Raw genomic sequence first — 12,519 nt, 5'->3', positions numbered from 1 at the left:
GAAATCTACAAAAACTTCTCCTAAAACTGAACTTGCTTTGCAAGGTAAGAAGTTCAAATCGTTCCTTTCTCTGCTGTGTGCCAAGCGCCAGGGCCGCACTTAGATCCGAGCCCCCAGTGCCATGGCGACGTGCCCTCCTCCTTGTGGCCCCATCACCCAGGAGCCAGGCACACGCCAGGAGCCGGGCTCCAGCGAAGCAGGAGACCCTGACCCTAAGCCGGGCAACAAGAAGCCTGCCGACAATCAGTTGTGTGTTAGGATTTGCGAGACAGCTTCAACTGGCCTTGCAAGCTTGGCAGATTTCGTATCCTTTGCTGTAGTGCTTATCCTAAGTTGAGCATGCAATGTCTTTATTTAGTCAATTAAAGTTTGTTTTGTTTGGGGGCTTTTCTACAGGAAGTTCCTAGAAAACAAGAAAACTGAAGATAAATGCCAACGCAACGTAACCCAGTATGAACTGACCACGTTCAGGAAAAGACAAGCAGACCATTCAACAGATGTTACCATGACAGCAAAAGAACACCTCTGAAGGTATACAGGAACCTGGGCATCCTACGCAAAAAAGGCTGGAAGGGACCACAAGCGGGTCTCTTTGGACTGGTGTATGGCAGAGGTGGGCATGTAAAAAAATTAGCATCACTGTAGTTTTTAAATCAATTCATGGCAAATGGGAAAACTTGGTCTGTTATTTCAGTTTGCCTTTTCACCTTTTAGTGTTCAATGGGAACACAGTACTTTTTAGAAGCTGCTCTAAAAGGAGCATTAAAAAAATGTAAAAACACCTTGAAATTTACAAAGACTGAAGAGGGGTGGATAGGAGGAGAGAATGCATCTCTCTCCTCGTCCTTCTGTCTTACGCCAGGTGGAAATGAGCCCTCAGCGACAGATGGAACTTCGGTCCCATAGGACGCAGCGGAGTTCCGGCTGCTAACTGAGGAAGGGGAGCCCAACACAGGGTTCGCTGGGCTGAAAGGTGTGACAGGACAATCTAAAGACGGGTGGCATGCCTGGTGCCCTCTGCTGCTCTGTCCTAAGAGGAGGATTCGGAACACAGGTCTTTCTGACACCCTGATTGGCACAATGTCTTGTGCTCCAGGAAATGACCGACTGGCAAGTTCTGCTGAACCCTCAGCACTGAATGGGAAACTCTGACTTCACTCACATGGCTTCAAAAACCTGTGGAATCCTCAACTGGCATTCAAATGTAAAATGTCTGAGTGCTGGAGACTAGCTCTTCATCAGTCTGTTTTAACGAAACACCCAGGAAAACATGTGCTGCCAGTTCTGTGAGGTCCTTGAATACGCAAGGGGCTAATGCTGAAAACAAACTCAAAGCAAATATTTCTAGATATGCGCCATGAGACCATCCCTGAATAAAATTTACAAGCAGGAACATATTGAGAAAGGACAGAGACTACAGATTAAAACAGCTCCTTTCCAGTGTAACACGTCCAACCTGCGAGGATGATGAGGCTGGCTTTCCAAGAGCCCTGGGCTGGCCAGTGATGACCCACCACCTTCCCCAGGCCAGAGCTCAGGAATCCCAGTTTCATACCTAATGCACCTTGTATAAGGCGCTAAGAAGAATAAACTCTCTGAGGAAATGCCCACTCTTGTGTCCAGATGAGTTAAGTATGATGTCCTACTGAACATTTGGTTTTTACGTCCCAAAAATACTTCACAAGTTTATGGTCACTTGTAAGCAGCTCCCCGTGTGAGACACACATCCTTCGGATGTGCCCACAATACAGTTCCAGCGACTCCTGCAAACAGGGAGGCCTGCTGCTACCATCTGCCTGTCAGGAACAATAGCCATGTTTGCTTAACAGACTCTTCCGTGTTTCCTTTTAGGCTCAATCCAGTCCAGCAACGTAACCCCCTGTTAACTATCAAATAAAGCAAAATAATGAAAATTAACTGGAGCAAAGGAGAGAGACACAATTTTATTAGGCACTTTGGTCCTTTGCACTGTTAAGGGTTCTTCAAAAAAGCACTGGAGGAGGAAGAGCTAAGGGAATGAACCTCATAACTGTATGGTTACTCAGAGAGTTTCTCTTTATAGTACTTTGATTTTTCATAACCTCACTCTTGAATTGTAGAAATAGGAACCAGTACAAAAATGAGTGATTCTTTTAGGTAATATTGCAGACAAACAGGGATGCACATAGTACATTCTAAAGCATCAACCACCTGGGAGATGTTTTTTCAGTACAGTCAGTGAACATGATGGCATTTTCTGGTTCTCTAACCTTAAAAAAAAAAAAAAAACAAAACTCGGCTTAAGAACACCCTGTTGTTGTGGAACTTCCGGAACACAGAATGAGCACAAACAGGTACGCCGTTAAACTGCTACAGGCAGGCAGCTTGAACAGCCGATAAACAGGTGCATATTTTCACCAGGGCGAAGCTCCAAGATGCTACACACAGGCCTGTGCCGTGGCCAGAGACCAGATGCCGAACTGGAACTATCACAACTGATCATTTAGTTCACTTACGAAAATCGCTTGTTGAAATGGAACCCTTCACTCCTACAGTAAATCATTCCAATCGGCCTTTGGCTAATGACCCTTCTCCACCTCTTTCTTCAGCCACCACGTAAGGCACACCAGCCCCAAGAACGCCACCTCATCACCTGCGCGCTGAGAACAGCACCTCCAAGTCTCCGAAACGGCAGACACGCCCCAGAATTCACTCTAATGGTTTGCCTGAAACACCGAAGAGCTTCAGACACTGAAAGTGGTCGCCAAGAAAGCCTAGAGCCCAGCAGCTCACCCTGAAAGGACAAGCTTTTAGAGTGTCTTACAGAAATTCTGTGGTTGAGCACTTCACGCGGGATTCACCTGTAGGCATTATGCAGGAAACTCCTATCAACTCGGGTTACTTGAGTTAAGTTGGAAAGTCTGAGAAGCCAATATAACAAGTTGAACTACTGCCCTGTGTTTTTATGTGTCGCTGAGGACAGTCTTAATACGGGGAGGACACGGAATAAAATTGTGAAATCACCTCCCACCTAAGACGAACTCTTACACCATTGCTGGGGGAACGAAGGCGCTGACCCACGGGGCTGACCTGCCCTGGGCTGCCACACCGGCCCAAGGGAACTGCCCGGCTCCGCACGGCTCTCAGCGCCCCCTCCTGTCCTTTCTTCAGAATCTGGCCTGTTTCATTATCCTATAACTGGTGGCGGGGCGCGGGTCGGGGGACGTAAGGCATCTTAAAAAGGAATATGGTGTCGTGTTTTGTTCCATAACCAATCTGAAGCAAGTTTTCCAAATTAAAACACAATAAAAAGAAGACATGATAATAAAAGCATCCTCAGTGACTGTAACTAGGCTCCAGTCACAGAAATAGTCAACAAGATTGCAGTGTGGTTTCAATGAACTCAATGATCTACCTTAACTCTAAGCAATGATCTATGATCCGGAATAATAACAACAAGAGACACTGAGATGTTACCCGAGATACGAAGGAAGTGTGAGAAAATTTCATCTTTTCATTAATAGGGTACTTGTGATTCTGAACACTTTTCATGGTTTCAATTCACAACTGGCCCTGTTAGAGAAATGGTACCATGTGCTGAGTCCTAGGTCTGAAACAAAAGCTGGGAATTCGTGGCTGAGGCAGCCCAGCAGTGACCCTTCTTCGTGCCTCCAACGTAATTAACCAACAGCTACTTCCTTTAAATGCTTATGTCAAAATTCTACAGGAAAAAGGAAAAAATAGCCATCGGGCAAGAATATTGTTGTCTTCTGACCGTCTTCCCCCCCGCGCTCGGCAGCTCGGCTCTCCTGTGGCCCTGGAAGCCTCGGCTTACCTGAAGTCCTTCAGCTCCTGCTTGCCACCACCATCCTCCCTCCTGCTGTCGCCCGGCTCGGCAGCAGCTGCCAGCTGGAGGCTTCGGGTGACTGGCCCCCCACTCCGTTCTCTAGATTTTACATTGAACCGGTCTGTTCTTTTCTTACTGGCCAGAGCGGATTTGCTCTGTAAGACGGCTTTGCTTTTCTGTACCCTCACGTGCAGGCTCCGGGACGTCTTGCTCGCGAGCTGAGCAGAATGATTCTTGGCCACAGCTTTGGGTTTTTTCCCCTCGCCGTGGGTTATTTTGGCCATTCTTATGGGGCTTGAGTTCCTTAAGGAGGAGCTTGGCTTTTTGGACTTCACCGAAGCCGTGAACTTGACATTCTGCTTGGACCTGAAGGCCGACGAGGGCAGCGGGACTTGTGCCGGGCCTGAGCTGCGCGCCCTGGTCTTGCCCAGGGGTGCCTGCACACTTTGCATCTTGATCTCAGCGTCTGCGGTCCGCCTGCGGTGGCCGCTATTGTTTTTGTCGTTACTTGCAGGTGACGGGTGTCCACCTTTCTTGGATGAGTGGGCAGCTTTTTTTTTGGAAGGAGAAAGCGGTTTTTTGGGGCAGCTGAAAGCGGCGTGCTTATTCAGGCTCCCGATGTACGTGAACTCTCTGTGACAGTATGGGCAGATGTGCGAGGAGCACTCGGAGGCGGTTTTTAGGTCGGCCTTCTGCTTTGCAGATTTGTTTTTTTGCAGGATTGCTTTCTGGACAAGCTGGTTTTTTTTCTTCAATGCATTTAGCTTGAGCTTGTTTGAGGACATCTTGCTGAGCTCGACACTGAAGTTCAGTCTCTTGGGCTGTCCCATCCGTCTAAAGGCATTTTTCCCCGAGTTATCGAAAACCACCACGCCGTTCTTGGGCTGCACAGTCTGTTTCAAAGGGACTGGGTTTTTCTTAGGGGTATACCTCTTCTTGTCACTAGCAGAGGCACATGCCAGGATGTGTTTGTGTAACTCTGGCATGTTGTCTACACCCTTCCCACACTTTGTGCAGCGAATGGCGGTGGTGAAAGTCTGCGGGATATTGTGCGTAGTGAAATTTGTGGCCGTCACGCCGATCCCCATGGGGTTTCGGTGATGGTATTGAAATGGAGGTGGTTTAAAGCTTGGGTAATGTTGATTCAGACCCAGTCGAACATCTGGGTCTTTTGTCTTTATTCCAGAAGCCATTATTTTTATGGTCGTGTAGAGCTCTTCAGAGGAATCATTTAATTCTTCTTCTTCTTTCGAGGTTTCTAGAGGGTCTTCCGGCAAACTCTGCATGTGCTCTATGTGGGCCTTGCTGGGGTCTGTGAAGTTCTGGGGCCGGAGCGTGCCGCTCTCAAACTCATGGTGTGTGCACACCTTATCGGGGTGGAGATCTCGCTGGTGCTGCTGCAAATTACACAAAAAAGCAAACTCTTTTTTACAAACTGAACACACAAAGATATTCCCAACTCCATGAAGCAAAAAGCGATGTTCCGACAGATCAGTTTTAGCCTTAAAGAGCTGCACACAAAATTCACATTTGAAGGGCCATTCTTCAGCATGGATAGATAAATGTTTGGTTAGATCTTTAATGGAAAGAAAAGGTGATTCACAGACATTGCAGACAAAGTTTTTGTTGAACGTCTCCTGAACAATCTCCTGCTCAACTGCAGACTGGGGCTCTTCCCTGGGCTTCAGCTCTTCATTCTCTAGTTCCTCCTGCTTGAAAGTTATCATGGGGAGAGAAGCTTCCAGATTATCCCCAGAGGAAACAACGGATGAAACTGCCGAGAGCGGCGGCGGCGAGGGGGAAGAGGAAGAGGAAGAAGAGGAGAACGAAGATGAAGAAGACGACGAGGAAGAAGATGAGGAAAGGGTCGGGGGTCCGGGCGAAGCAGCAGACGTGAGAGGTTCCACGGAAGGGATGGGAGATGGCGAGGGGGACACCGTAGGGGACAGAATGGGAAGTGGAGACTGCACGGTAGCATTCGAGAGCGGAGAGGGACACGGACGGGGAGACGCCCCAGAAGAGGAGGCCGGAAGAGGGACAGTAGGAAGGAGTGGAGGGGGTGGCGTGGCAACAGTCAACACAGGAGGACAGGCCGGGGGGGAAGAGGGATGCGTTGGGATCAAGAGAGGAGGCAGCTGCCCGGCAGAAAGGGAAGATGTCTGCAGGGCAGGCGAGGAAGGAGAGACATCAGGTGGGGACTCGACCACAGGGGTCGATAAACCAGCTTCAGGGCCGAGGCCAGAGTCTGGCTGGGGATCCAGGGATTGACAAGGACTCGGGCTCCGGGTCACGTCTGCAGCATTCTCTGCGGGTAAATCGACGCCGTTGTACTCGTTGAGAAGAACCTTCTGCAGCATGCGGGTGGTTGGCTTCTTTTTCTTTATGACACTGCAGGCTGGCTGCACCAGATGGTTTTCTTTCGACTCCTTGCCTTCAGAGTCACTACAAGGCTTCTTATGCACACTGAGGTCTAATACAGATTCCCAATGGACCGGGGTCTTGCCTGTGCCCTCGGCCTTCTGTTTGACACCGCTGGATAAGTCCAGCGGCTGTTGGTTGCACACATTGCTGAAAGTAGGACCGGCTGCCCACTCCTTAGACACTTTGTATTCATCAAAGCCTGGCGGGCTCACCGTTTCTCTCTCCTCTCTCCCAGACAAACTCCACGCTGGTGAGTTGCTATGACTTTCTAATTTGGGTTTTTTGGAACCCAGAACGGCATCGGTCCACACCGCTTTGCCATCACTTTGCTTTCCAAAGTCTCGGAGGGCAGGACTGTGTTGTGGGGAACTGGGGGGAGAGCTGGTCCGCCGCTTAAACCTACTCGAGGTCACGGGCAGCATAGACGCGGGAGCAGACACGCAAACGGGACCTAACTTCGGTATTTCCGTGGCCGAAATGCCCGCAGGAGGCGTTAGTTTGTCCTGGGTTTGAAGCAGTTGTTTGAGCTTCGACGACAGGTACACACTCTTCTCTTTGTGGAAAGACACCGCCTCCGAAGTTGATATGCTGAGAGGCAGTAAGGAACACGCGGGCACCGAGGGCTCAGACTCCGTCTCGGCTTTGATTTTAGGGAGCGCGGGAGGACTCGCCGTTCTCCGTTTCTTGGACTCACTGTTCGTGCCGCTGGAAGGCTCTTTAGGAAGATCGTCGGCTACGGGGGCCTGTGTGGCCTTTACATTCTGAGTGATTTCCACCGTGACCGGAGTAAGCAGGCAATTGATGCCGTACAAGTCGGCCGAACCGGACTCCATCTCAATCACGTCACAGTTACTCGTGCTGCTGCTGGTCTGAATTTTGCCATCGATGTAGAAATTTAAGTTTTCAGAGATGTTGCTGGAGATGTCCATGATGTACACGTCGTCGGCCTCCCCGTCCTCCTCAGGCTCCGTGCTGGGCACGTAGACACTCTGGGCGGGCGGGGCCTGCTCCGCGGGGGGGTGCGGCTCCTCCAGGAGGCCCCCTTTCCGCCGCACGCCCTTGGGAATCAGATGGCGTTCGTGGACTCTGCGCTGATGCCGCCTCATGTTGGTATGTGTCCCGAAGACCTTCTTACAGTATTTGCACGGATGAAGCTCTTTCACTTCCCCATTCTCTTCTGCAACAGAAGAACCGACGTTTTCTTGCGGAGCCTTCTCTGAACGCAAGAGCAGAGAGTCTTGCCCGAGACCGGAAGGAGTCGAGTCGTCCTTTGGAGCCACGCTGTCTCCGGACGATCTGCCATCGGCCGGGTCGTCCGACGGCTGGAGCGTGAGGCCGGGCTTGCGCTTCAGCCCCGCCTCGTGGCGCCGCTCGTGCCTCCGCCTGTTGATCTGGGTGCCGAACGCCTTCCCGCAGTACTTGCATTTGAAGGCGTGATTGACGGTGGATATGTGGATGTGCATGTGGCGTTCAAGCCCCTGCTTGGTTGTAAACTTCCTTTCACAATGCTGACACGGAAACATAAACGTTTCAAACATATCACCATTGGCCTCTTCCTTAGTTTTGGGAGTTCTGCTAACAGGCGTCAGCCCTGGAGAGCCTTCGAGAGCGTCTTTTGAAACATTTTTTGGTTCCTCTAACAAATCTTCAGGCTTCTCGTCACACCGAATTTCTGGCTCTTTCACAGAACTTTCATTTGGCGTGTCAGCTTCTTCCTCCCCCTCTTCTTCCAGCTCATCATCTTCATCTTCTTCCTCCTCCTCCTCTTCCTCCAAATCGTTCACCTCACAGTTCGCTGTTTCTGGCTTCTCCTCGGGTTCCGCGTGGGGCGCGCAGGCAGTGGGGGAGACTACCGGTTCTGGAAGCACATCCTGACTAACCGCTTCCTGAAGAACGGCGGTCTGCTCAGCTGTTGAGGCCGAAGGCTTCTCGTCCTCTTTGGGACCTAGAAAGCACAGGGAAGCAGAAGCATGGGCGTAAGGGCAAAAACTAGCCACGTTATGCTCAACTCTTACTGTGCAAGTGAGTTCTCTTATCACCTACAATGTGAGAGAGTGTGACCAACCAGATAGAGCGCTCTTTTCCCGCTTAGAAAGCTGTGCTGGATAGGAATCCACTTCGCTCATTCACTCAACAAACATTTTTGGAGCATCTGGCACATACCAGGCAACATGCTGTGCAGCGAGGACACGTATGTGAACCAAGAGTGCTCACGTGGGGCTTCGATTCTTTTCTCTGTTCAGCCACACACACACAAATACAATTTTGTTAACAAATCGTAGAGCTTAAACTTGTGCCGGATACTGACACAATACTGAAGTCACCGTTACGGTGTGTGTGATACTGAGTTTCAGGAGTCTAGTTGTGAAGTCTAATTTCTCACGATTCCAAACTGAAAGCAGGAAACCGTTCATCATATTACCAGGTTAGGTTCTCAGTAGCCTGTCTGGAATAGAATGGATTCTCTCCCTCCCTCCTGACCAAAACTGTGTATACAGAAGCTAGGACATTTTTCCAGAACCCGGTGACCAGTTTTTTTTTCAAGTAAAAGAAACTTCAGAGATCACTTCTTCCAAGCCTAATCAAATTATTAAGAATTCAGGACCTGTGGAAAAAAGGGAACCCTCATGCACTGTTGGTATGAACGCAAGCTGGTGCGGCCACCGTGGGATACAGTATGGAGATTCCTCAGAAAATTAAAAATAGAACTACCCCACAATCCACAATAATTGCACCACTGGGTATTTACCCCCCACCCACAAAAAAGAAAAAACGCTAATTCAAAGGGATGCATGCACCCCTGTGTTTATTTCAGCATTATTTTCAATAGCCACATAATGGAACCAGCCCAAGTGCCCATCCAGAGAGGAATGGATAAAGAAGATGTGGTACACACACAAGGACATTATTCAGCCATAAAAAAGAATGAAACCTCGCCACGTGCAACAGCATGAATGGAGCTAAAAAGTATCATGCTAAGCAAAGTCAGTCAGCAGAGAAAGACAAAGACAAATACCCTATGACCTCACTCACATGTAGAATTTAAGAGACAAAACAGGGGCGCCTGAGTGAATCAGACAGTTAGGCATCCAACTTTGGCTCAGGTCATGATCTCACAGCCCAGTCCGGGAGTTCAAGCCACACGTCTGGCTCTGTGTTGAAAGCTCAGAGCCCGGAGCCTGCTTCAGATTCCGTGTCTCCCTCTCTCTGTCTCTCTCTGCCCCTCCCCTGCTCGCACTCTGTCTCTCTCTCAAAAATAAACAAACATGAAAAAAAGAAAAGAAAAAGAAAAAGAAAGAAATGAGCAAAGGAAAAAAAAGAAAAAGACAAACCAAGAAACAGACTCTTAACTATAGAGGACAAACTGGTGGTTACCAGAGGGGTGCTGGGTGGGGGGGATGGGTGAAATAGGTGAAGGGGATTAAAGAGCACACTTATGATGAGAGAGTAACATACAGAATGGTTGAATCACTATATTGGACACCTGAAACCAATACAAAACTGCATGGAAACTTTACTGGAATTAAAATAAAAACTTAATAAAAAGACAAAAGAACTCAGGAGCACCTCGAGAAGGAAACAGAGACCTGAAGTCACTTCTGAGCCTCTATGCCCAGGAGACACCCATGTGAGCCCAATCTGAGGTGGACAGCAGACAGGTGGTCAGGGAAGGACTCACTAGTAAGGAAACAGTGGAACAGAGGCCTGAAGAAAACGAGTCATGCACATATCTGGGGGAGGGAAGCTCCCCAGACAGAGGAAATAGCAGATGCATAAGCTCTGAGTCAAGAATGTGCTAGATGTGTTAAAAAAAAAAAAAAAAAAAAAATAGCAACAAGTCGGAAAGGTGGGGTGGGGAGTAGAAGATAGAAAACTCTTGGACAATAGAAATAGAAAACAATGGACAAGGGTGAGGGCAGGGAGAGGTGGTGGGAGGTGGTCAGACACTAGATATATTTTGAAGACAAAAATGACAAGATTGCGGACTGGCTGTGGCACATGGGAGAGGGAGGGAGGAGGCAAGGAAGATTCCACAACAACTGTGATAATCCTCTCTACTGGAAGACTGAGGGAAAAGTAGCTCTGATCTTGCAGCGCGCACGCGCTCTCTCTGTGTGCGCGTGTGTGCACTGAAGGGAAATCAAGAGCTACGTTGGGTGTGTTGAAGTTTGTGGTACCCAACATACACCTGAGTGAAGATATTAAGTGGTTGGTTTTACAGGACTCAAGTTCAATGAAGAGGCTGAGCCCAGAACTGTACTTGGAACACGGAACTGCACAAGGCCATCTGGAGAGCGAATGCAGACAGAAGAGAGGCGGGAAGATAGTCCCCCAGGTGACTCTGGTACTTAGAAGTCAGAAGATTGGATAGTGAGGTATCTGGAGAGCCAAGAAGAGTAAAGAAAGTTTCCAGGAGGGAGCAATCAGCTGTGTCCATAAGTGAGAGTTGGGTTGGCTAAAAAGAGGACAGAGAATTCAACACCCCTAACTGGTGTGCTGATCATGGACAACAGTTTTGGGGAACTGTGGGGACAAACGGCTAACGGAGTTCCTAAGATAATGGATGGAGTGGGAAGACAGGGAGACTATAAACAACTCTTTCAAGTGTAGCTATAAAGGAAAGCTGAGAAATGGGGCAATGGCTGGAAGGAATCACGGGGATAGCAAGGGACTCTCAGATGGGCACTGTTATAAGCCCATTTAATGCTGATGGGGGTGGTCCCCGGTGCTGCTTTCTCTACAGTACCCCCTGAGCCCTTGCTAAATTAGGCCCCTTTTAAGAAAGCTCTACAAGAGTTAAGAAAAGGCTCTGTAAAAGAGGCAGAGCTACTCTGAATTCTGGCTGTTCATTCACTGGGCAAAATTTACTGTATGCCAACAGCAGGTAAGACTGTCAAGGCCCTTATTCTTACAGGGCTTCACTTTAACAGGCACTACGTACAAGCAAGCAGGAAACAATACTGTCATCAACGAACGCTCACGCTTTGTGGAGGTACAGGTTGCTCCAGAAGCATAACAGAAGAAGCATCTAAGAATGGCTTGGTTAATCAGGGAAGGCTACTGAGAGAAAGTACAGACTGCCTGAAGGTCAAGGACAGAAGAGGAGAAGCAAGCAGGAGGAAATCAAAACTTGTAGCACACCGTAAATTAGTTTGGACTTACCTGGGGCAGTGGGGGAGGGGGATCCACTAAGGTATTTTGTTTTAAGCTTATTTACTCATTTTGAGAGAGACAGAGACCGCGCCAGCAGGGAAGGGGCAGAGAGAGGGAGAGAGAAAATCCCAAGCAGGCTCCACACTGTCAGTGCACAGCCCGACTCGAGGCTCAAACTCACTAACCGTGAGATCATGACCTGAGCCAAAACAGGAGTCACATGCTTAACCGACTGAGCCACCCAGGCGCCCCCATTAAAGGTATGTTAAAGCAGGAGAGGGCCATTTGGAGATGTGGCTACAGTGTGGATAACGAGATTGGAGGCAGGAGACTGATCCTAAGGCAGGGACATTCGAAGGGAGAGGACGGGGCCTGAAACAGGGATGGGAATGAAAGGAAACAGCGGACACAGGAGAGTGGCCAGGCTATGGACAAGAGGCCTGTCAAAAGACCTGGTGACCACCAGGATGTGGGGGAGGGGAGCTAAAAAGGCCAAGTGTTTCCAGCTCTGTGAACACAAGGTGTTCGCACAAGCTCACCTGCTCAGTCCTAGTCCCCCCACCCCCCCCCCCCCGGTGTTGCCCTAGGAACGTCAGTCTTACCCTCACCCATCCGTCCACCACTACATTTACTGCCTGTCTCCCCACAGACCAGCCTGCTCTCCCCCAAGACAAACTCCCATCAATCCCCCAAGTTCTCCACATACTGGGACACACCAGTCATTTTATGTTGGTAGGAACTAACACCCTTTCCAAATACATTTCCAACAGCACACTGCTAAAAATGTCAAATATAACAACAGAAAATGAAAACAACATCTCTAAGGCTTAGAAATTTTAGGGTTCATTTTAAGTCAAAATCTGTGGCTTCTTTTATGGGGGGGGGGGGGGGAAGGATTCCTTCCCTGTGACTGGTAAACAATTCCAGACTTACAACTATCCAAAGTAATAAGAAGCAAAACATGCAGAGCCCTATTTATTAACTAGTAAGGCCCACACCAACGTGTGTCCACGCACTCGATGAGGTCTGCTGAGTTTTAAAAATAAAGGAAGGTTTGGGAAACACAAGGAAGAGTCTGGACTGTTTGCTCAGTACACAGACCACTTGCTGGGGACAAT

The 12,519-nt window shown here is 49.0% G+C and overlaps 1 protein-coding gene across 12 annotated transcripts in view; it reads right to left on the bottom strand.

Moving 5' to 3' along the window:
- PRDM2 (PR/SET domain 2) overlaps window positions 1–12,519 on the bottom strand; it is a 124,494-nt gene that overhangs the window by 32,064 nt on the left and 79,911 nt on the right. For 11 of the 12 annotated variants that reach the window (XM_086715726.1, XM_086715727.1, XM_086715722.1 and 8 more), the window contains one exon: window positions 3,815–8,192. The exons of the other annotated variant lie outside the window; for it this stretch is intronic. In XM_086715726.1, the coding sequence (XP_086571852.1) occupies window positions 3,815–8,192 (4,378 nt within the window). The remainder of the gene's footprint in view (window positions 1–3,814; window positions 8,193–12,519) is intronic. 12 annotated transcript variants of the gene reach the window in all.

Source organism: Puma concolor, chromosome C1 (genome assembly GCF_028749965.1).
Source record: "Puma concolor isolate L17-30 chromosome C1, mPumCon1.1.hap2, whole genome shotgun sequence".
Taxonomy (NCBI): domain Eukaryota; kingdom Metazoa; phylum Chordata; class Mammalia; order Carnivora; family Felidae; genus Puma; species Puma concolor.
Note: the sequence above shows the minus strand (reverse complement) of the source record. Positions and strands in the feature narration are given on the sequence as shown.